This window comes from Ambystoma mexicanum, chromosome 2q (assembly GCF_040938575.1).
Source record: "Ambystoma mexicanum isolate Mex_15411 chromosome 2q, UKY_AmexF1_1, whole genome shotgun sequence".
Lineage (NCBI taxonomy): Eukaryota > Metazoa > Chordata > Amphibia > Caudata > Ambystomatidae > Ambystoma > Ambystoma mexicanum.
Window position 1 is genome coordinate 307,069,761 of NC_090924.1, and position 25,764 is coordinate 307,095,524.

At 43.1% G+C, this 25,764-nt stretch overlaps 1 protein-coding gene across 4 annotated transcripts in view; it reads left to right on the plus strand.

The window, feature by feature from the left end:
• LOC138569359 (uncharacterized) overlaps nucleotides 1-25,764 on the plus strand; it is a 1,262,132-nt gene that overhangs the window by 984,520 nt on the left and 251,848 nt on the right. For all 4 annotated transcript variants that reach the window (XM_069647272.1, XM_069647275.1, XM_069647274.1 and 1 more), the window contains 6 exons: nucleotides 1,341-1,477; nucleotides 5,316-5,468; nucleotides 14,073-14,278; nucleotides 15,633-15,718; nucleotides 15,857-15,987; nucleotides 17,283-17,429. In XM_069647272.1, coding sequence (XP_069503373.1) covers nucleotides 1,341-1,477; nucleotides 5,316-5,468; nucleotides 14,073-14,278; nucleotides 15,633-15,718; nucleotides 15,857-15,987; nucleotides 17,283-17,429 — 860 coding nt within the window. The remainder of the gene's footprint in view (nucleotides 1-1,340; nucleotides 1,478-5,315; nucleotides 5,469-14,072; nucleotides 14,279-15,632; nucleotides 15,719-15,856; nucleotides 15,988-17,282; nucleotides 17,430-25,764) is intronic.

A 25,764-nucleotide genomic window follows, 5' to 3' on the forward strand; every position in this document is an offset into this window, starting at 1 on the left:
CCTCATCATCCTCCCCTTCCTTCCTCACTCTGAAAGCTTCTTTGGGCTTCTTGTGGGGGCATGGTAACGAAGTTGATCGTGCAGTGGGATTGGCCAAGCCTTTGATCAGAGCTTAAAAATAAAAAGGAAAATTTAAAAGGAAAAAGGAAGATGTCATCTTGAGGGTTTGTCTAGTTTTTCCTTACACAAAAACAAACAAAAGGTCTCTTCTCTTTGTCAGGGGAAAAAGGTGGGGAAAAAGGTGGGGAACTGAGGTATGGGGGCATAGTGCATGCTGTAATATGATTGGCGACGTCACGTTTAAGAGTGATGGTGTTGAGGCACGTGTGAGTCAAGGCGACAGCGTCGAGCCGCTGTTGAAATATTCCAAGCGCAACTGATGCTGAAGGGATTATCTATCAAGACGAGGAGTCTGTGGGAGAAGAATCTATAGAAATAACAGTACCAGTAAGAAATGTTTCCGTCATCCCCTCATGTAATGTATAATCAGGAAGAGATTGTGATTTAGGCAATAACAACCCTCAAAGGTGGACCATCCCTGCTAAATTACAAGTGCCCATATCAAGGGCTAATGGGGGTTGAGAGGTTATTTTACCAACAGGGATGGCTGTCCTGAGGGTTCTTATTACCATTAGCACCCACGAGCATAATGTCCAAATTCAGATTTAAAATAAAAATAATTCATACTTTTCAGTCGCAGAATCTGGAGGTAGGTAGTCTGTTTTCAGTGATTATTGCAGAAGCATGATACAATCTGTAATCCGATTACCAGTGACAGTGAAAGGACGCTGTGACAGAGAGTTTGCGTTTCTCCATCATGGGTGCTAATTCAAATGAGGGGATGCAACGGTCAGAGGCGGTGGTGGTGTGGCCACGCGCAGCTCTCAGTATGCTCCGAACACATGTTAAACCTGCGAATAACGCCTGTTTGCTAAGAAGCATTCTTTGCTCAGTTATTTCATCAGGGTACTAATGTAGAAAAGAAGCAAGAGAAGATGATGTAGCCAATCTGCAGACTGACATTCTGTGGGTAATGTCCCTCGTTTAGAATGTGTGCACAATACGTGAGCGTGTAACAAGGATTCTGAATGCTGATCTTGGCATGCTGACTGCCTGACACTTACTTCTTTTATTATCAATGTCTTTTTGTAGATGGATGTACTTAGAATTGTATCTTCTGACACACCCTGGGGCCTGAAATAACAAAAGTGGGTTGATTGCTGCACATTGGGAGTGCAATAGACCGCCAATTGGTCACTATTCATTTGTTGACAATGTATGACTGATAACATTGAACACATTCAATTGGAATAATTGTAAAATGGATGCTGTTCTTACAGCTTCATCCGCAGGGCCAGTGTGTGCGCCTATGAATGCCACCAATGCGAGCAGAGACTGGCTGCTCACCAACTTCAGAAGCTTCAGAGCCAGTGCTAAGTATGCTGACCTCCAACTGCTAAACCCTACGTTCTCTGGGGTAAGTCACAAAAGCATCATGCTATATGCATGTAATTCCTCTATGTCAGCCTCGCCTTTGAAACCATGAGATCTAATATGTGATTGTTTCTCGTGTCTGGTGCTTACTTATCAACAGCAGAGGCAATGTGGTCTAGAGTCTACACTTGTTACATTTACCATTTACCATTTCGGGGCCTAGGGGGTTGTGCAACATCACCCAAAACACAGAGCATGCATTCAATACAAGCCTCATATGAGTCAGAAACAGAATAAAAGACACATACATGCAAGCCTCCCCATTTTGACGGATTACCATGAGTCACTGAGCAATTGTGCCACATCTGCTAACTATGAGTGTAATGAGTGAGGTGCTGCCTGGTGTGTATCAGGGGCCTGAGTGGGCCCCCATTTACATGCTTCAGGTTATGTCCCTTTTTATTAGTTGGGGAACATTTAGACCATTAACTTGTGTTTGGGAAGGAAGAAAGGAAGGAAGAGGAAGGCTTACATGACGGCACTGTGCACACGTATGGTTTTTATTTGTGTGTGCATGTTTGTTTACTATAGAGCCCTCGCTGCATATCTCAATCGCTGCAGATTGCAGCAGTCGTTCTTCCAGGGTGTCTTGTTAGAAATTGTCGTTTTTAAGTTTTGCTCTGGCAGACATGTGGTTTAGGCAATTCTTATATCTTCTTTGAGGTTATTTCAGACATGAGGAGGGGTTGTGTAGCCCAAGGTATATTTCCTATGCAGCGCTGGCGACGCCACTACCACCAGGACAGGCCAGCGGTAGACCACATCATGACCTACCCTTTCCAGTCCAGCTGTAGAGAGAGCAGGTAATAGGCAACCTGCCATAATGCTGTGAAAAGGGCTCATTAGGTTGGTACCCACTAATCGTCGACTCCGCTCATGGTCATTCCTTAATGCTCTTCTTTCCGGAGTATTTTTCAAATGAGACAGAGCAGAATGCTGAAAGGGATCCAAAAGTAGCTGGGTTTTATGAGGGTGGCCTCCAGTTAAGTGAGAGAGTGAGAAGAATCCAACAGTAAAAGGGCAAGGGTAGGGAGGGTAGCGCAAGGAAGAGAGAGAAGGTTGGCAAGGTGCCCTGAATCTCAGAGATTTTGGAGTAGAACTATAGGAAACATTCTTTGGCAAATAGCGAGGAGGAGGTAGGGTGAGTACAGGAGTTGTCAGCATTGCTTGAAGGGGAGAGGAGGGTTCCCAAAGGTTGCACCGGAGCGAGGTAGTCAGGCTGGTGAAATAGGTGGACTTGACTTCATTTAGTGCTTTGCACAGATCAGAGAGGGCTACCTGGAAGGGGGTCCTGGAAGAGGATCAGGAGAGAGGGAGATCCTACTCAGATAGCTCACCCTTGTTTTGGGAAGATGTACTTGTGAATAAAAGCAACACAAAAGAATACAAACATGGGAATGGATGATGGAAGTATTTGTTTATTTCTGTGATTCATATTCAAAACTAGCTAGATCTATGGCAATAATAGATATAGTCAAATGTTTTACACATAGATGTCAGCTACACAATAATGTACGTATCCTGGTGTAAGCGTACTGGTAAAAGGACCTGTGGGAGGCCCTAAGTCAACATTAATAGCACCGAGATGGAGGTGAGGCCACAGGTAATGTGCTATATGGTAGGATAAACAACATATTTCTTCTCTCCCAAGATTCTTAATACTAGTGGAACCTACTGTATGTATGCAAACAATGGAATGTTTGTTATATATTGTCAAGGACTGATGTATCTAGATTTCTGCCCTACATAAAATACATGAAATCCTACCTCTCTCACAGCACAATCATCATATACAGCTAACCAACTAAATATGTATAATGTCATCTATACTTTCCTTACCTCCAGCCATCTTAACATGCCTAATATGTATAGTGTCATCTATCCTTTCCTTAACATTATCTAGCTCAACCTGCATTTTGTCCTCCATCCTTTCCTTGAGCTAAGTAAACATGTATATTGTCATCCATCCTTTCCTTACCTCGAGCTAACTAAACATGTATAATGTATATTGTCAGCCATCCTTTCCTTACCTTTAGCTAACTAAACAAGCGTTTTGTCACCCATCCTGTTCTTAACTCTAGCTAACTAAACATGTATGCTGTCTTTCTTGCCTTTCTGTATGTTTCAGTTTCTTTTTCAACTGCTTAAACAATTGTTCCCAGAAATTGATTTGAAAGCCCCATTTGTATTGTCAACAAAGAGAGGCTCATGATGGTTTCATTCCAACGTTTGAGCTGTCTGTTCTTCAGAGTTGACGTCACAGACACATTGAAAATAAATAAAGGGATCTGTAATCTCCAAGGCAGAGACTTCTTCTGCCAACATCACCTGATGAGGGTGACAGGCTATTAATGTGCCTTCCAAAGCCTTCAGGATTTTCCCCTTAATAGGAGTCCCTATTCTGAAAGTAGGATCAACCTTACCAAGGAGGCAAATTCAGAGCTGCAGTTTTGGCCCTGGGTCATGGCTGCATGTAATAGGTGTCCCATCTTCTGAACATAGCTGGATTCCATGAAATCACATGACTTTTCTAAGGACCGTTGCCTCTTCCTCTCAGGCGGGGAGTTGTTACTCTGACAGGGACCAGAATTTGTGATAAATCGCAGAGTAGTGAAGAAAAAGGGTTTGAGTACCTTGGTGTAGCACATTACAGTGGGTGAGCTGGATCTCAAGGCCACTGTGATGGCTTCCTTAATGGAGGATGCACCTCAGATAGCCAGAATCTTCGGATCATTGGACAAGCCCACATCTTGTGCATGGGGCTCTGCAGGGAGAAAGCATCCTTGCATCGAATCCAGACGTGGCACTGGATTTCATTGTGGGGATATCATCCTTGACTCTTGTTTGAAGGAACAATCCAAACTTTATGAATCTGTTGATGCCTACATTTTATTTATTCATCAACCTGATAATATGTGTCTTGTAGTATTTACACTATGCGTACCTTCTGTAGCATTTGTATAGATTTTTTTGTTTTACTGAGAGGGAAGTGCATAGTGATCCTGCATCAGTACTCACAGTGTTCATTTACAGATATCAAAGAGAGAGAGATAGAGGTGCTTACAGTTGTAGTAGCTCTTGTGTCTGGTTTAGGAGAGTGTGCCGAATCCCCTCTGGATGTGCTGCTTTGGTAGATCAGCCTGGAGAGGGTATCACATATTATCCCCACCAGAAATATTGCCGTATATATGGTCGTCTGGAATGGCCATAGGCGATATTTTTGGGGGGGTGGTTTTGAGGGTTTTTGGGAGCAGGGGTTGTGGGGGTGTCCCCCGCTCCTTTAAAAATAATGCAGAGGTTGCAGGGGTGTCCCCCGCAGGTGCCATGCCTTAAAAGTGCAGCAAAAATATGGCGATATTTTTGTGTGCCGATATTTTTGCGGGATATTAACACATGGAACCCTGGAGAGTGGGTTTGAGCGGTACTAGTGAATTCAGCGCATGGAGGAGTCGAGGTCTGGCTCTCCCAGAGTTGCATTACTTCTGTGGTTCGTGCATGATCACCACTGCCAGCTTCTTTGCACCACGAGAGGCTGTGTATCTTAGATCACCTAAAGTGGAATGTCTGTCTGGTTGATACATAGAGGTCCTTCCATACTTGTGGGCAAATAGCCCTTTATAATCTTTGAACTAGTCATTTTTACTGTGGGGACTATTAGGTTTAGCAGGTGACTGTCGACTAGTGGCATCTTTTCTCCCATGCAGAGAGAAGCACTGTTTAAAAGGAGCAGAACATGTATCCCTACCCTCTTGAGTTTTCAATGAAGTTAAGCTGCAGGTATGAATGTTTACTCCAACCCTGACTGTCTGTTTCCCTCTTAGATGGATGTCTTGGACCTGCTGACGGTGCAGCAGCACGCGCAATTATCAGCTACCAAAGGGTCACTGACGACACAGTCCGATGCGTTGAAAGTGATGAACCTTGTGTCTGGCCCACAGGCATTGGTGGAGTACATTACGGAATTCAACAGCCAAGTGAGTCCAAGAGTTCTTTGTTTTATGTTTTTCTCACTTTCTACCCTCATCTTCTTGGTCACTGTGTAGTACCATGTATGGTTCTGGTGGGTATTTTGGAAGGCCAAAGATAGGGCCCCTTTGAAACACGCGTGCTGTGATGAATTGCCATCTGGCAAGGGTGTGAAAGCCCTGACCTTTGTGATTTTTTATTAAATAGCAAAATGTTATGGGTAAGTTCATCTCTGAAATAGGAATTTGCTGATCAGATTCCCCCTTCATAATCTCCATGCCAAAAGCACAGAGCAGGTTCAGAGGTCTTAGGTGCCGTCTTGATGGCTGCAGTGACAGCCAAGTCTCTGCAGCGCAGGGGTTGCATTTAAGATATGCACCCCTGTTCCAAAAACAACATAACTGTGACACTCTAATCCGGCAAATCAAAATGAAACCCACAAGCGGGTGAATGTACATACAAGTTTCCACCAACCTGGTCAGAACGCCGGAACCGGGACAGCAACGGCGGAAATGAAGAGCCTCCCTGAGAGTCCTGAGCCCCCTTCGGAAGGAAAGAAAACCTCAACAGGGAGAGGCAGGACCCCCAGGGAAACCCTCAAAGGGGAAAAAACCCTGGACGCGTTGTCGGAGATCCTTGCAGAAAGATGGCTATCCAAGGCACAGAACTCCTGGCTCGATGGCAGTATCACGGGTTTTATCGGGAGAAAATAACAGGTAAATATAGGAGGAAACCGGAATAGAAGAACAGAATGAATACAGGTGAGTATGTTCTTACGGATGGTGTTGGTAGATTCTAGCTGTTGAGGAGAGGTGGAGATTTCTCGGAGTGAAAGGTAGGTAAGGACTGGAGTTCTAGTTCCTTCAGGAACTTCTGTAGTAATGAGAGGAAAGAATACTAAACAGGAGCGGAAAAGAACGGATAAAAAACTAACCAGGAACGGAGAAGAAACGGAGGACTGGGGAAGGAACTCACCGAGTCAGGAAGACTTGGGATTCCGCTGTTTTCACTTTGTAATAAAGGCTTGGGATAGGATAGCGAACGGGTTCCCGGAAATGCAGGTTGAAAGGTAGTAATAGCTGGAAGGGAGCGCTGGAAGGGAACGCTAGACGGTAGGAGAGAAAAAAGGAATAAGTAGTCACAGGCAGGATAGCTTGGATACACGAGAGTAAGGAGTACCTAGAATTCGAACTTACGGAGCGTCATGCAAGTCAGTAGCGACGCGAGAGGGCGAAAGCCTTCGGTTCTGAAATAGTGCCACATGACTTGTCGTAAGAGTCAGCTGGTTGCGTGGATGAATCATGTGACCTATTCTTGACGTGCGCTGGCAATGCGGAACAACAGTACCGCTAAAACTGATAGCATTGACAGGAATAGACAGCGCTGCCGTACAACAAAGCGCGGAACTGCACAGTCTCCACTTATGCAAATGTAAAAAGCAGCGATGACGGAAAGGTGTAACAATAACGCTGAGGATTCTGTCCAGGTGACACATTAAGCTGTACATATAAGCCATACCTGAGTGAGGGTATGATGGCAAGCATCTCTCATAGTTATCCCAGCCACATTAAATTAATATTGCACATTCATCAGCCATATGGGACAAATTCAGTTGTAGAAGGCTTATGTGTATTCATTCCAGACAAGGATTTCCCTGTCCACTGGCAGGACTGTAGCTTTGGGGGATTGCCTGTCTCTGTTCCTTTGTAAGGGCAGCAACGCCCTTTACCCAGAGACAGCCACTCCACAGGAAGCTGTCCTGGCAACAGGAGTCAAAGGACACACCCATTCACAAAGGTGAAGTGGCTGGCATATAAGCTACCAAAGGGTCACTGATCACACTGTCCAATGTGTTGAATGTGATGAACTTTGTGTCTGGCTCAGAAGCATTGGTGGAGTACACTATTAAATTCAACATCCAAGTGAGTCCAAGAGTTATTTGTTTTGTTTTTCTCACTTTCTCTCCTCATCTTCTCAGTCACTGTCTAGTAACATGTATGGGTCTGGTGGGTGTTTTGGAAGACCAAAATACGGCCCTTTTAAAACACACACACACACACACGCATGCAGTGATGAATTGCCATCTGGCAAGGGTGTGAAAGCTCTGGCATTTTTATTTTTCTTAAATAAAAAATGATGCAGGTAATTCCATCTCTGAAAATGAAATCTGCTGATCAGATTCCCTTTTCATAAGCTCCATGCCAATAGCCTTTCCCCATGAACAGGCAACCGACAGGAAGCTGCCCTGGGAACACAAATAAAAGGGCACACCGATTCAGAAAGGGCTACGACTCACACCAGGGTGTTGCATTTCTAAAGGCCTTTGATTCTATTGAGAAGGGAAGGGGGTGGGGTATTTGTAGGAAGGGAGGCATCTGTACAGGTGGCGAAAAATTCTGCCATCGTGTTTCTGTTTGTCCCGCTCTCTTTCCTGTCCACTCCACTTCCTGTAGCATAAAGCACATTGAGTGTGATGAGGGAAGAGCAAAGGCCTCTCATTTCAAGAGCAGTGATTGGGCCCCAAAAGGAGGCTAGCTTTAGTCCAATCACCTGTGGACTTTTACCTTTGAAAGAAGGGGTCTCCCACCACTTCTTTGTATCATGTTGGAACCATCTCTGGAATACAACCCTGGAAGAAGATTTCTCTGGACCCTACAGAGAGAGCAGTCCTTTTTAATATCCTTCAGTTGTGAGGTCAAAGCAGATATTCCAAGGAAGAGGCAAGCTCTGTTCCCTAACTGTCCCCAGGGACCATTGGGGTGAACTCTGCTGCTGGACCAAGACTGCATCTCTGCCAACCACCCTGTTGCCTGGGACCTCACCATGTTGCAGGACCCATGCAAGTGCCTGGCACCCTCCCCCGTGTCTGGGAGCCCGAGACATTGACTAAACCTGGCCCTTGACACCCTGGAGTGGGACTCACAGCTGCTGAAAGCCCGAACAGCCAAGATCCATGTGTTTTCAATGCTCACCTGCTGCGAGTCGTGATTCAAGCATGTTCGGCGCCAAACCAACCTCCAGGACCCTTCAAAGCTGCTTTCGGCATTCATCACTCCATTCAACCCTGCACTGCGCCAGCTGACCCGACCCTGGTGTCCCGCAATCAGAGACCTCCGAGACTCTGCATCAAATCAACTCCCCTGTGCATCCTGGTACCATCTCAACCGCCATCGACCCTGGACGGCCAACCGAACCTGGTGACTGCCCGATCTGCACAGCGTGAGTAGACGCTTCAAGACCGCAGCTCCCTTATGTTCCACCCCAACTCGACGCATGCTTGAGCTGGACCATCATGACTGGCGCATTCTCTAACCGAAGAGAACCTGCGAATGACGGTGAGAAGCCTGGTTCCATCCCGACGAACCGGCAAGACATTTGGATACTGGATAAGTCCTTTCAATCCCTGTTCTTCTGTTACAAGCTGAAGACATATCCTTTTGAACATTGCGGTCATCTAATTGCCTTTTCTCCCCTGTCACATTACCCATTAACCAGAGTGCTGCATCTATTCTATCTTTGCATATTCTGTGTTCTGTTTTTCTTCTACAGAGATGGGTTTTCGCCCTGCTTTCTAGTTAGTTCTTATTGTACATGGTGTATTTGATTAAAGTATATATTTTCATAGAACCTTGATTGGATATTCCTTTATTTTGGACTGTTATAGTTCGCTGTTTGAGTTGCTACTAAACCACATTCACAGAGTATAGCCTTCCCTCGGCCCACCTTACCACAAAAGGCGAAGGAGTTATATCTCATCACTGTGCCTGTTTTACCTTTATGATTGTGTTGGCTCTTGGTTTGTTGAAGTTTGAGGATTGAGTTGGCGCTTTAGCCTCTACATATCCTTGTACTCCTGCAGGGCAGAAATCAATTTGTCAGATGCACGCACACGCACGCACCTTCCTAACCCCACCTCCCATAAACCGTGAAGTGGGTACTTTGAAACTAGGTGCATGCAGTATTTATTGGGACAAAAAGACTGAAAGCTACCTACCCTATATGACTGAAGATCCATAGCTCAGTGCCTAGGAACCTACAGCCCTGGGTGACAAAGATAGACTTTTTAAAATCTCCTTTTTCCGGTGATCTGTACGGTATTCGTTTGTACAGATTTGAGTTTTGCCTTAGTATTTGCTAACTTCTAATCTAAACTGCTGCTCGGAAGAATATTTCATTGAATAGAACATGCTGTATTTTTAAATTAAAATCAGTTTAAAAGATGTTAACAATGAACTGAACAATTTTGGTTGTTAGACCTCCTACAAAGCTCACGTAATGTAGTCAACCCCAGCCTGGACTTCCTATGTCCTTCCTTCCGGTGTGAATGGAGCAAAGGGTTGTTCAGAAGCTGGTATTGGCTAATGCGCGTGTAGCCATTGATCACGCTTCCCAGGCTGTCAGCAGAAGGGCCAATCAATGGAGTGAATGATAAAATTTTGATCAGTATGGAGACTTGACCAATAGAACGGATCTTGGGCTCATGTCAGAGAGACCACTTGGCATCTGTTACATGGTAAGGGTTTGTGGCCCTTTTAGCTGGGTTCATAAATCTACCAAGGACCCTGACCTTTCCTACCCATCCCTCTACAACACAAAGCGACAGCATTCTCAGCAGTCCAATACAGGCAGGCAACTGCCACAGTCTTTAAACAAGTGCTTGCCCCCTTTTATCTTTCCAGGTTACTAAGCTTCTCCTCATATCTCCCGCCTTTTCCTCCAGTATTGACTATTGCTCTGTACTCTTCATTGACCTCCCTGCTTCTAATCCTACTCCTCCCCTTTCTACCTAAACTCAGCTATCTGTCTTCTTTTCTATCTTTCCCCACATACCTCCATCACCTCCTCCCTGCTGTCTTTTCTTTCCTCACTGCCTCACTATAGTTTTCAAGTGTATCTGTGGTCTTGCTCCACTTTACGGCTCATCTTTTATTACTGTATACTCGCCCTCCCCTCTCTCTCTATATTATCACAATCCTAATTCCTTCTTTAGTACCCCCCCCCGCGCCCCATCTTGCATCCGTTTTTCTCGTTCTTGGCCACTATGCACTGGAACTCTATCTCTGTTTATCTGTCTGCTCATCACCATCTCTCCAACTTTTAAGTTCCTTTCTTAAATCTCATCTTCTTTCAGCTCTTTCCAACTGAATTCTTTTAATCAGGATAATTCTATTTGTCCTTATTGCTTGATGATATACCAACATTTTATATGGACATTACTTAGGTAATAGCGCTTTGAAGTCCTAATAAATTCAAATGCAAAAATACAGTAGCAGTAAGCCCATAAGGACCCTAAGATATCAAAGCCCTGGAGATCACAGAAGGGTGACTGTAGTAATAACAGAGGGGAGTAGAGCAGACGGGGGCCCATGCACTGTTATGGATGGACAATAAACTAAAAACAAATCAAGAAAAGATTGGCAAAACCAAAATAAGACATTTCACTTATTTAAACCAAAAAGGTTTAAGAAAACTGGTCAAAGTAATTGAAAACAATTTTTATCCTGATACTGCTGACTGCAATTTTTTGTTTTTTTCCAAAGAAACTCCCGTTGATAACTTTTAATTTATCAAAGAAAATCCTTCTCAGCAACTTCCAGTCCTTTGGAAGGATTATCCCAGACCCCTCCTGCACCATGCATCTGCAGTGCACATGATGATGACGCTGCTGCAGCTGTGCGCTGAGCAAAGCATGAGTTGAAAGAGTTACATTTTATAATCAAACCTTACATCTTTCACCTAGCTTTGAAACAAGGGACTTGGCCCCTGGCACCCAAACATACCCTTCACCACTGGGTGCAGCCAATAACAATATTATGACTGTAAATAACTTTCATAAAGCGTCAGTCACAACCTCAGGACACAGGTCCTAAAACATAAACTGACTGTAAATGACTACGGCCACAATCTTTTCCCAGTATGGTGAGTGTAAATCCCTCTCATGGAGCTGTAGCCACAGTCTATTCCAGTATGGGAATACTTTGTTTGATAGGGAAGGGTGGATTGCGCAGGGCAAAAAGTGCCACTCTTGCGTTTAGAATAAAGATTCTCCGAAATTCAAAACATGTTTTGTAACTCCAAATCGGTTTAATAAGGCCATATGTTGGGCTTAAGAATGCAGCTGACACATGTTTCGACCAACGGTCGTCCTCAAGGCATAACTTAATATGCTTCAAAAATCAAGATTCTTATGCGCCGATCCTCAAACCATCTTCATATAGATGGGAAAGGAAAATATTCTGACCCTCTTTCTCAAATATTCCTATATTAACCTCAGTGGGAATGACGTCTATATCTTTGGTGGATGCCTGGTGCCTCTTCTAAATCACTCACCTCATGTGTGTACACATATAATATTATATCTATAACACAGAGCCAGTGCAGACCCACTGGCGTCTATACCCCTCAGTCTCATACCGTATTCCAGAATGGGGACTGTAAATCACTTTCATGAAACTGCAGACCCAATCTATGCCAGTAACTGTCACTGAAAATCACTTTCACTGCCCCCAGCACCAAATTACTCATCTCTCTTGCACATCCGCATTATTAGTCAGTCTCTCTCTCTCACACACACACATTCACACACTCACTCAAACACACATTCCAAATGTTGCATACACACTGCAACACATTCCAGTACACACTCACGCAAATACTTTTTGTTTAACCTTGGTTTAACCTTGGTTTACATGCTGCTGCTTCGGGGGTCTCGAAGTCTGGACAGGGTGATGACAGCAGCATGTTTCTCCAGAACCATTGGCGGGCTCTAGGTTGCCTAGCAACCCTTGTATGCATAAAGAGACAATGCTGTGGGGCTTGCGTATTTCTTTAAGGCAAGTTTTGCAATAGGGCCAATGCAGAGCTTGTGACTCTTTTTTAAAGGCAGATTCATTTTTAATGGAGTAGAGTGCGCTGGGCAGTCTGACCCCTGGACACGCCCTCCCCTACCCCCCACTCCCACCCGCACAATGGTGGAGAGTTGATGCACCCGATTTCCATTTTAAGCAAGTCAATCTTTTTCTGAAGAGCCTCCCAAGGTTAATCTCCAGAGTGTTGGTGCACATTGGTAAAGACAAAAGTGCTCTTCTATTGAATGCAAATAGCTAACCCAGTATCCGCTAATTTGGCTATCTCTCCTTTATATCTTACAAACATATTAGAGTGATTTGGAGAGTTGACTTGGAGAATAGGTGCACAAGGAAGCAATGTGCTATATCAAAACCTATACTGATACATGCAGTTTTCAGCTTTAATAACGTTATTCAAATTCTCAGCATTATGTCTGTGTCCTGAAGCAGTGCCACTTTGAGCGTAACCTGCAAACTTTTTCATGTACACACTTCAGACTTTGCGACGCATTGGAGTGAGGTGATCACCACTCCCAGCTACTATGATCTCGAGTTGGCACTGCACCTTAGATCACCTAAAGTGGGGCTCGTTGGCGTGATGTGATAGGCATGCTTTGGTAGTTATAAAGCTAGAGGTGCAACCTCGAAACAGGCAGTGTCTTGTGGCTGCAGGGGTCACGACCTTTCTAAAAGTGACATATGTGTGTAGAAAGCTAGCCCGGCCGCTGGTATGCATTTCCTGAGCACAAAATGGGTTATTCATTGCTTAAAAAAATAAAGTGTTGACACTGCTTTCCTGAAAGATCTGTTAGCAGGTAAACCCCCATTCCCTCCAACGTTCTGTTTCATTCTAATTGCAACCTATATGATAGCTCAGTGAGTTAAATGCTAGCTGTTGAAATCTGTAGATGTACTGGTCACAGACCCAGGTTCCAGTCGAGTCACTTTCGTTTTTCATCCATCCACAGAAAACACATAGGACCTCATTACCAGTTCAGCGGTGCAGGAAAAAAGGGGCGGTAATCCTGTTGCCAATGTTTTTTGGGGCGGTAACGGAATTACCACAATTATTCCTGCCACGTCGAATTATAACATTGGAGGTAAAGTGGAAAATGTAGCTCCAGCAACAAGCTGGAGATGAATCCGCCACTTTACCTCCAAAAATGGGCGGATTACCTGCACGGTAAATCCACCAGTCGAAAATCTGCAACAAGAATCCCCATGCAGTCCTATGTGGTCCAAAAATGGGGAATTGCCACCATCTGTAATCCTGTGGTAAACCCAGTGGGGGGATCCATCGGCGGTAACAGTAATCGGATTAGGCTGTAATTTGGCAGATTCACCGTCGAATTTCCACCAAATTCGAGATGAGGCCCAGAGCCATTACATTGTCTAGTAACAGAACAGTGCTGTGAAACACCAAGATCTACACAGCACTATTCTTCCACCATGGCCGCTCGGACTTTCGTTGTTTGAGGAACTACCTTGCCATGTCACTGACAGAACAGTTCCTAAGGCTTCCATATTGTATATTCCGTATTGCATTTCATGTTATGTCTATTAATATGCGCAACCATGTAACCATTATGTCTCTCCACTTAGAACAGCGCCGAGATGCCTCCGGGTTGGGCACGCTTTACAAGTTGCAAAATAAATAAATAAATAAATAAATACATAAATAAATAAATAAATAAATGCATAGCAATTACCAGTTTTAAACCTAGCCAACTTACACTGTGTACTGTCTGTGCTTGTGATCACCAGCCCAACATCCAGCTGCAAGGGGATATCCGGTACACACTGTTGGACCAAGTGTTAGGAAAAGCCAATCTCATCACAGCAAACGACACTGAGTTTTCCACGTGGATCGGTTCCCGCCTCACAATTTTACTTCCGGCACTAAACAGCTCACTGGTCCCTGGACTTTTCGCGGGAGTGCAGTCAAGGCAATGCTCTGCCATCCAAAACATGTAAGTAGCCCTTTATCAACATTGCTGAAGCCATGATAACACGTTTACTTATTTTAAATATGTAGTTACATTTTTAAATCTTGTTCTGTAACATGAAAATCAAAAGGATAATGTATATCCATGGGCCAGATTGCATAAACCTTTTCAATGGTGCAAGTGCAAAGTTTGCACGGTATTAGCACTAGGGCAAACTTTGCCCTGTTTTTAAAAAACACCTGGACACATTAAAAAACCATTGCACCTCGACAAGTGCAGTTTGGCATTTTAAAGCACCAGGGCTAAAATTGCCCCTCTGCTAAAAAGATGCATTTTTTATGCATTGTTGCATCAGGGCAAACTTTTCCCTAGTGCTAATACAATTCCGTATTAGCACTAGGGCAAACTTTGCCCTGGTGCAAAAATGTTGTGAAAATGCATCTTTATTGCACTACAGCAATTTTTGCCCTGGTGCTTTAATATGCCAAACTGCACTTGTCGAGGTGCAATAGTTTTTAAATGTGTCCAGGTGTTTTTAAAAATAGGGCAAACTTTGCCCTAGTGCTAATACCGTGCAAACTTTGCACTTGCACCAGTGCAAAGTTTCTGTAATCTGGCCCCATGTTCAAATATAGAGCTAAGTGAAGCTAAATATACATGTATTCAAGTTGCCTAGCAGTGTCACCACGTCTTTTCTGCTCCTGACCAACGTGGCAGATCGCGTCATTGAAATCAAACCCCAACAAAATAATACCGTACAATAAATAAAAAATGATAGTTCTTAACAGGCAAACTACAGGTGGACTTCAGCAGCTGTGGAATAGAATGCAAACGGTATGTAGAATATTTTATAAACTGTCCACTCAGGCCTCATTATAAGTTGGCCCTTCTGGAAATATAGTGCCGGCAATAATGTGTGCCGGCCCTTTTTCCGGTCCGGCAAACTGTAAGTCCTATGGGTGTCCATGGAATGGAGATTTACCAGCGTTTCCGCCGCTTAGAATTTGCCGGTTATTCCTGCAGTCACGGTACTGGAGTTTGCCGGTTTTCCACTGGGATACCATCAAACTCATAAGGAGAGCCACGTTTCTTTAACAAGGTATTACAGTCATTAATGAATTAATATTTTATAACTCACTCAGTGCTGAAGAGCACAGGGCCGGGATTCTAACCTGTGTCGCTCTGCATTGTCCTGCCTCCCAGACAAACGCATTGCCCCTGGGCTACCCTCTCTTCCCAGCACTTGCCACGGTGCAGATGAACTAAAACAACACTGCCATTCTACCCTACCGCCAAGGCAAATGTGATGTAACCTCTAACCCTTAAAGCCTTCAGTTTAGTGGCTGGTGTTATAACCCTTTTTTTATGTCTGTTGCAGGACACACGCTCTCGACAACTTAATCACGAACTTTACTAACATTACCCAGCAGGCTGTGTATACTCAAATACTGTCAGTGGAAAAGGGTAAGACCCCTCTGGGGATTGGATTACTCTGCCTTGATTACTCAAGCATTGCTTTTAATTAATTGTTCCTACAATGTTAAGAATGGGTCCAATTACAATAGAAAATACATTGTCGGCCTTCTCCTTCTGCTTTCTAAGGTCGATCGCTTTCCTGCTTCTCAAATGCATCCAGTTTCTCTGTGTATCTGAGGGGGGCGTTCCTTGGGTTTGGCACCTTTTTGAACCTGCAAGACGCTTTCTCCATCGTTCCACCTGGACGGATCTCAGAGGTAAATGATTTTATGTTATTTTGTGATGGCGAATATGTTAAATAGGTTGCATACCGCACAGGCTCGGGCACTGGCACATTTTCGCCTGTATGTTTTTGAGGAAAATGTCGGTGGGGTTCTCTTCGGGTTTGCTCACTAAAGGGATCATCAAGTAGTTGAAGCAAGTGGTTGTTCTTCATTGTTGTGTGTAGACAATCCTGTTTGTTAACTAAGATTATTTCTCACTGCAAGAACTCATCCTCAGGGTTGCCATTGGCGAAGAATGTGGCAGCTTTCCACCCACTGGTCAGCACACAGATGACCAAGAGAGACTTTAAGTTTGATTGTGCAAAATGTGCAGCTAGTATACTGACTTATCACAGTAAAGGCACACCCATTTCAGTAGAAATAGCTAAGGGGGCTAATTTCTGATGCTATTAAAGGATTCATCTAATGATGTATTCATGAGTAAGGCACACATGAATGATGACAATACAAGAAGCATTTCCCACCCTACTGAGATATTATATGAGTAGGATGCATGGCATGTGAGTTACTGAGACAGGAAGTAAGTTACTGACACAGGAAGTGAGCAGGTCATGCTCAAATATTGAGTAAGATGGAATGCCATCAGCTTGAAATAATGCACTCTGACTCACTGGTTGATACAGTTCATGTTTGTGTGTGTGTGTTTCAATATAACATAAGACTTAGCAGGGGCGTTGCTAGGGGGGGGCTAAGGGGGCTATAGCCCCTGATCTTTTGGTTGTAGCCCCGGATAGAATCTCAGGAGCTACAGCCAAAAGACTAGCCAGCCCCGAGTCCCGCCAGTCCCGACATCAGCTCAGCCCCTGATCTTTTCCAGACCTAGCAACTCCCCTGAGACTTAGTGATGCGTGTATATATATATATATATATATATATATATATATATATATATATATATATATATATATATATATATATATATATATATATATATATATATATATAATTTGTGTTGTATTGCACTGGCACGCCACCTTCAGCCATTTCCGAGTGATCAATGTAGTTGAATGTCTGCCTTATAAGCTTTAATAGAATCATTTAGGAGATAAACGTTTGTGAAACCAATTAAAAAACACAACAACCCAGACCTGTTTGCAGTGTGGAACTGAGAGATAAGTGAAAAAACAGCAGTCAAATGTAAGCAGTCTTTCTTCGTACAGGATGTAAACATATATTATCACTAGTGTTCTCCAACCTTCACACAGAAATACAGGGCAATTCCCCCAAGCTCGCAGTGTTATTAATGTGTCTGCGACCGTTGCTTGCAGGTGGTGAACACAATCCCAGCCGGAGACTTTGCTGACGCTCTGAGCTCCTCGGCATTCATCGGAAACGGAAGTCTCCTGACCTCCCTCCTGCAGCCGTATAACAAGAAACGCGACTTTATTGAGAAGTTTAACAACGGAACAGTGCTGGTAGGTCCACACCTTGAATCTAAACACAGATTTGTTCGTCTCATGACAGAAAGGTAATCGCAGTGTTTCTGTGCAGCTAGGACGGCCACTCTGATGGCAGGGCTTTCAAATGGACTTCGTTCACACTGGTTCCACAAACTTCTTGGGAGGTGGCAAATAAAAGGCAGCCCTAGAAACTCCTAGAACTTTTCTTTACTTTATTATCTTTAATTTTTCTCGTTCATTCTCTGGAAGAATAGGTTACCATGGAGGTCATCAGGGGTTAGGCAGAGAGGCAAAAATGCGGCAGTAACGCTATTACCGTCGCATTACTGCTCCGCCCAAAACCTGAGTAAGGTAATAGTGACACAAGTGGTTTCTCTTCATAAAATCTCTTATCACATATTTTCATTTGGGGATGTGGTCATTGATTTCATTCCCATTTTATTATGTAAGTATATTGGTTTTTTTCTTTACATGCTAGCTTTACAATCTTTTTTTCATAGTGATTACTGGTTGCAGTTTGCCTCTCTGCATGCAAAAAGAGCCAAAAAAGAATGATCCCAATTTTGGCCTTTTGCTGACACCCTGCGACGCAGAGAGTGAAGTCCTTTAGACACTGTGGGACTCATTTATTTTTAATTAAGTTACACCGCAGTGACCTGCTATGTTTGCACTTTAGGCAAGCACTTCCCCGGCACATAAAGTTCTTCATTTGCAAACCGGAGTGCAAAAGAGAGGTGTAAAGTGGATGTGTGATTACCTTTAGGACTCCTTTTGCTATCTGCCGTGCAAAATAAGTAAATACCACGTGCCATTTATGCACGACAGGCACGCATACAATGGATTCCCATGGAATCCGCCTGTTTATTGCTGGTCTAACAAGCAGGAGGATTCCATAGGAAACAATTGGTTTTATGCCAGCATGAAAATGCCATGCTGCCGTAAAAACAAGTGATTTTTGGAGATGGCGAGGAAAAGGGAGGCTGAAAGGTAACTCTCGTTCTGATCCCCACATCAGTCTTCAAAAATCCACAAAACATGTTTTGGAGTTTAAATAAAGGTGTTAAAACAGGCATAAGACTTTGACACCGGTCTGTAGCAGCATTTTTAGGTTCGGGACTTGAAAATAAGCGACATTGTTGATCCCGCATCACAGTCTTACTCCCGCAAGAAAAAGCAAGTTGATATCAAGGATTTATTTGCAGGGTTGTAACTGTGCTGGGGACAGCCCCCTTACCTCCACTAGCCCACAAGGCAACCCTTTCACTTAACAGAGTTTGTCTCTGCCGTATAGTGAAAGGGCTACCTGCGGGGGTAAGCGCTTCTGTTTATAAAACAAACAGAGAGGCAGGTGCACAATACGTATGATAGCGGTGCGCCCCCCTGCTTTTGTTTCTTAGGCAGGGTCTGAGCCTCTGATTAAGAACCAAACGGAGAGGGGGGGTGAACTGCTTTCATATCTGTTGGTGCACCTGCCGCTACTTTTGTTTTTTAGTCACAGCTGCCTGGCCCCCATAGGCAGCCCTTTCTTTGAGTTTGGCGTCTGTGATAAAATGACAAAAAGAGAAATGATTGTATCAATAGCAGTGCGCCAACCGCTCCTTTCGAAAATCCTCCCCCCAGGCAGCCCATATTTAAGGTACGCCAACTATTTAGAGCCCCCCTTGATTCCACATTCCACTTCAAACACTGTTTATTTATATGAACATAATGTTAGAGAGCGAACATGTGAAAGAGAATGGGCCTCATTACAACTCTGGTGGTAGCGGTGCCGTTAAAAGCGGCACGGCTGCCGCGGAGTTGCATTTTTTCCGGCACCCATGAATGGGCTAGAACCGGGTCATGCCGAGCTTGGCGGACCCAGTAATTGCCCATTTGTGGGTGCCGGTAACATGGGACTCCCCATCCCTATTCGGCCCCATAGGGCTGAATGGGGATGGGGACGCCGGATGCACCGGCACATGCAGAGTTGTGCCGGTGCATCTGACGTGCTGTGCTCGCGGGTGCCAGTCAGCCCGCCAGGAAAAACCTGGCAGACTGTCAGGCACCCGCGAGCACAGCCCGTAGTATGGTGTTCCGGGAACTACGGTACCAGCATGCTTATCAGTACTGTAGTTCCCGGACCGCCACGCTTGTAATGAGGCCCAATGTGTTTGTGGGAGAGGATGTGAGTGACAGACAGTAGTTCAGAAAACACTGCATTGATGATTGCTGGGAAAACAAAACATCTGTCCACTTTTACAGCTTCTATTTGCGACAAAAGTATTCACGGAAAGTCCAGCAAAACATGGAACTAAATGATTCCTTCATGGAATTCTGTTTTCCTCGTAGAGGACTCAATTTCATGTAGGGAAAGTGCTCAAATCAACGAAGTACTGATATCATAGGCTTTGGAGGAGACACCCCAGTATTTGGGCGTGGCAGCCAATAGTGATCACAGAATGTGGCCAAAGTGTCCCATGCATCACTGCCTATTTCTGGCTGCTGTGGCACTGCCCGCATTCCACTGGAATTAGAAACACTATGATCCTGCTGATTTCAGGGTAACAGGGCCCAGCATCAGCTTTTTTGTCCTGCCTCGCTGAATTCCCAATACAGAGGGATTATTCCTGTTGCAGGGGTGATTGTTGGGATGTGGCGCCCCAGGGCAGTCACATCTGCATTTGTTTATTTTGTTTGTTTGCAAGGTGCCCATCCACCCCTTCCCCTTCTAACCCTGTGCCAATTTACTTTGCTGGGTTGCTATTAGGGACGTCATTTAGGGGTTGTCAGGGGTCGCACCTGTGACCCCTGAGATCTCCCTTGTTACCCCTGTAGTCTCCCTCGCTACCCCAAAACATTGAAGCTCCTGGGCTGTGGCCAGTGCCATGTGGCTCTTTGGTTCTGGAGTGGCTGGCATTTTTGTTGAGGCCTCTTAAAAAAAACAGGGGGTTCCACAAGTGTAACACTTTGAGCGGTGACCCTAAATAAGAATCATGTCACTTTGGCGTGGGGTCAAATGACATCACATTCTGTGATGTCATCAGATGTCAAGGGTCATGTGATGTCACTTCTGCTACCCCTGGCGTTTTGCTGAAATGACATCCCTGGTTGCTATTTGGACAACATGTATCATGTATTCGCCTTTCTATGAATTATGTTGATAAAATATAATTTCCATGGTCTTGTTCTGTCCTAAGTGCTTCTGGGTGTACAGTCACATAAGGATGTGATTAACTTCCGGTATCATGCTTGCTGAACATAGATGTGCTTTGCATGCACAGAAGGATATACCAGATTGGCAGGACGGTGACTAGTTTTGATCACTGGCATTGCATTGCCATATTTGCGTTACCTAGGAAAGTTTTTCTGAACCTGTGGAACGAGTGGGGTTTGGGGGATGGAACATCGGGAATTTTGAGTCTGCGACACTTATCTTATTAAATATGGATACCATGCAATGTCTTGAGTGGCACCAGAACCTACTTTTCAAGTGTCTATACTGGTATCATGCAATGGGCAAGAGAGTTCCCTCTGTCCACTGCATTGTACCTTGGTGAAGTTATGACCATTCTTCACACCACCACCCCTTTTCTTTTCTTTTCTTTTCTTTGTTTACCTCTGTAAACCTTCCTGATTCTGTTCGTTCTCTTTTTTACAAAAGCTGGGGGCTATTAGATTCCAAATTGTCGGAGCTTTCGTATACACAATTTTTGGTGCCTTGTCAATAAAAGGTAACAGGGCATTTTATCTGACAACAAAATGTTCTAATGCTTCTTTAATAGTTTATGTACTAGATAACTTTGTGTTTAATGTTGTGTAATAAACCATTTTTTGGCAGTACCTTCTTCATGAACTCGTGTAATTAATAACTCTTCTCTTCTCCGACAGTTCACTTTATCTAGTGCTTTTTGGTGATTATTTTGTTATCATATCCTCTTTGCTAAAATCTTGATTGTAAAATGTCACTTTGCTGTTTGAATAAATCAGAACTGCAGATTTTCCTCTTGGCTCTTGCAAATTCTCCATAGGGTACATGTTTGGTAATCATTTTCAACTATCTCTGCATAGCATAGTATTAGCTTCTGTAGGTTTTCTCAAAGTTTTGGTCTCAATCAAATTAATTTTGATTTGTATGCCTAAATCCAAAAATTAAATCCCTGTCTTATTGTGTGCTAATGTAAGTTTGATATCAAATTTATTTGCATTCAACCAATTTGCATAGTCCAATAGATCTTCTTCCGTACCTCCGATATTATAAAAATGTCATCTACGAAAGGCCACCATTTGACAACAGACCTAGTATGATGTTTAAAGATATAGATGTCTTTTAGGTAACCCAGAAACAGATTGGCTACAGACAGGGAGCATTTTAAACCTATTGCTGCTCTCACAAATTGTTGAAAATGTAATACATTAAACATAAATTATTGTTCTTGATGATAAAATGTACTAAATCCACCAACATCGCCCCCCCCCCCATAAAATAGGTAGCTGGTATTTACTGTAAAAATACTCTATTGCTTCTGTTGCAAATTGATGTTTGATGGATGTGTATAACGAGACCACATCTAACGTTACCAGCCAGTAATCCTTTTGCCAAGTAATATTCTATAGCAGCTGTAAAATGTGCATACTATCTCTGAATAGGAACCTAGTTTTCTGACCAAAGATTTGAGAAAATGTGCTACAAACGCTGATATTGTTTCCAAACTTGAGACGATTCCATTAACTATGGGTCGTGCTGTAGATATGTTGTCAAACGGTTTATATATTTTTGGCAAAAAAATATATGAACAGATATTTAGGATCTTTGACTTGTCTATTCTGACAATCCTTAATTATCATGCCTTCTTCAAACCGTGTTTTTCTGTAGTTTGTACTTGTTCTATTAAAGTTCCCCATGGTTTCCCTGTGATACTTTTATATTTTCCTGTGTCTTGCAGGTGATTTAAATCCATCTGAATGTAATCTTTAATATTTAATACAACAACGTTTTCACCCTTATCAGCAGCTTTAAACACCATCGATTGGTCTTCTCTTAATGCTTTCAAGATTTTCTTTTGTTCCCAAGACAAATTGTATTTCATATAGGGTTTAGATTTATTTAAATTTGTCGTCTAACTGACAAATATCTCTAATAATTACATCACGAAATACATTGCTGACATTCTCTTTAGCTAAGGGAGGAACACATTTAGATTTCACTCATAATCAATCTTCTCTCCTCACTCTTTGTTCAAAGTCCAAATCATTCAGGATTGTATGTATGCTTGTTTCCCCTTCCTCTTCTAATGGCATTATTAATTTGTTGTGTTCCAAATCCAATAATGAAAACGTTGATTCCTCTGTTGCCACAATGCTTTCATGTAGCATACCTGTATTTAACTTGGAAACAAACTTCTTGAGTTTCAATTTTCTGCAAAAGTTGTATGTGTCTACAAACAATTCAATGGGTTTCAACCTAATGCTAGGTGCAACTGTTAAACCTTTAAGTAAGACCGTCCATTTCTCCTGACTCAACATTTTATCTGACAAATTATGGTATTATCATTAGATATATATTCCGAATCTGCCTGAGTTGAGCTCTTGTTTAAATTACTCTTCCTTAATTTCTTTGATTTCTTTGTTCCCTTTCCTCTTGTTCCTTTACATTTGCATTTGACTGATCTATATTTTTGCCTGTGGGTTCTAAAAAATATACCTCTTTTCATTCTCAATTCCCGTTTGTTGATATCTATTTCCTCTTCTAAAGCGTTTCATTTCTGCTAGATAGTTTCTGATTGATTTTTCTATTATACTTATGGTCTCACTCGATCCCTCGTTGCTCTCTGCACTCTCTGGGTCCACACTTACTGGTGTGGTCATGTGGGTGTTTCCAGTTGACTCTCCGCTAGAGCCATAGTTAGTTTGATACGTACAAATAGGATCTAATGATAAACTTTAGTATCTCTAAATAATATTTTGGACATTTTCAATTTAATTTCAACTTCAAATTCACGTAATATCTCATCTAAAGTATTACCAATTTTGTTAATTGTATCTGGATGGTCTATTTTGTTACATTCACTTTCCAGTTCTATTTTGGCTTGATTCGCCTTGCCATGACATTTTCTTTGCATGTTTGATGAGTAATTTCATTATAGTATGAGAAGACTCTGCCAAATTCTCATCCCATAATTGGGCTAATTGTACATCATCTTCCTCATCAAAGTTAGGGAAAATAGATATTCTCAGTCTGTGTGGTATGATTTTGTGATATAAATATTGATTTAATGTTGCAATTTCCCAATACTTTGTAATTTTTCTTTTGTGTAGTTTTTCTAATTTTACATATTTTTCTCTCAAAGTTCCTTCATTACGACTTGTGTGTGTAAATGGATGTAGTGTGCATCCCTTTGGTGTGAAATGTGCTTTTATATCTTGTTCTCTTCCTACCCTCTGGATCATGATTTCAGCGCTGCATAGAAGGATGTCTTATGGAAAAGATAAGCTCAATGCAAAACAACACAATACCTTAAGGCCCACTAAAAGATTCCAAGGGCAGGGTACATTCGCGGGAATAGCTGGAAGGTGAAGGCATCCCTAGGTGCATCTTTGGTCTCATGGCTTTGACTGCAAACGTTCTACCCCCAATGCTGCAAGCATTTCTTTTTTTCAGTTTATATGGGTCTTCATTTCAGATTTACTGATTAAGCCAGAATATACTGTTCAATACAGTTTCTCAAGGAGGTCTACCGCAAACTGACATGCTTCAGGATGCCGCTGTAAAGGGAGAGTGGTAGCAGTAATCCAGGAATGCCAATGCAATGGTCCATCGGTCAAAAGTGAATCTCCTTAGTCCCGCATTGCAGAGCTGTACATTTTTCAAGTGGTTATCAATTTTGCTGACCCCGTTTTATTGAATTTGGTGGAACTTTGTTTGCTGCCTAAATAGCTGCTTACCAGGACATGGTCACGTTATGTAGCTTCTAACTTTACATTGTAACTATCTGGTGCAGATGGTTTGTTATTTATTATCATAATCTTCTCCAAAGCTGTTCTTTGTTTTATACAAGTAGATGCATCAGATGAGGTCTATCCTAAATGATTAAAGGCTAGCGGATGGAAAATAAGTTCAACAAATGTGGGTGAGGTAGTTGGAAGGATTTCTGGAGCAGGACACTGGCTGCATCCAGATTCCTGGTGCAGGCATAATGGTTTCCATTTGAAAGGGGACCTGCGTGCAATGGTTATTATTGTCTGGGCTGATGACATTAAAGGGCCATCCTTAGTTGGGGTGAATCACCACTCTGTGAGCAGGGAAGAACTAGTTTGTGTGGGCAGCATTGGAAAAACGTTGTGACTAATTGGCCTCTATGTGAAGCGAAGGATCATCTGAAGTAATTGTTTTGAAAGGCTTCAGTCAGTATGTTGACATCCTGAGTTGCAGCGCATTGTCAGACCTTTGAGGTACCAGTAGGTAGTATACTGGGCCTCAAGGGTCGATCACCCAGGTGGCTATGCTACCTGTCCAGTGGTAATCAAGGCCGTTCATCTGTATTAACCTTATACCAGCAGTTAAGGCTTGCTGGGGAGGGCCACTCGCCCCGTGGTAGTATTGACAGGGACCCAGCATAGTGTCAAAACGTGGTTGACATGTGATCCTGTCTATTCTGCTGGTTTTGGGTGGGGGAGTGGGCTTCTATCCTGCAGGTCAATAGGCTAGGAAAGTGGCTCACAGGGAGTGGAGAAGTGAAGGTCCTGGGATTCTAGGAAACAAACCCCATATGTTCCTTTGCTGGCTCATAACTGAGCAATACCTGACCCGGTTAGACATACAGGTTTTCTGAGGCATAGGAAGTGCTTCCGGGTCATGAGATGTACTCCCAGGTGATGGGCTCTGTTCTTCAATGACACAAATGGGCCCCCATCAATCACACAAAAACTGCTAGATTGAATACAAATGTTAAATGAATAAAGCAGTTGGTTCATCGAGGTCTGCATTCTAGTGTCTTATTATGTGTTTGAGCAAAGAGCTACACTAGTGTGTCTTCTATTGAATATAATTTTAAGCAGATATAGCTTGAATTTTTTATTGAACCCTAAACTCCCCAGCCATTTATGTTAAGGAGCATACTTTCCCTGTGAACGAATGGATCTGCACATGAGTGTAATGGACTCAGTACAAGTATTGCAGCATTTGAAATACATTCCCTGTCTTGATCAACCATCCTCATTTTAAGTAGTGAGGTAATTTCCTCATGGAGTATTTGTATTGCTAAGTGAAATAATGTACTGATGTCCCACATGCATTTCTAACCCTCAATGTATGGAAATGGACTTTGATAACTCTTTTGAAACCCAGACAGGATTTATTTAAGAACTACTAAAT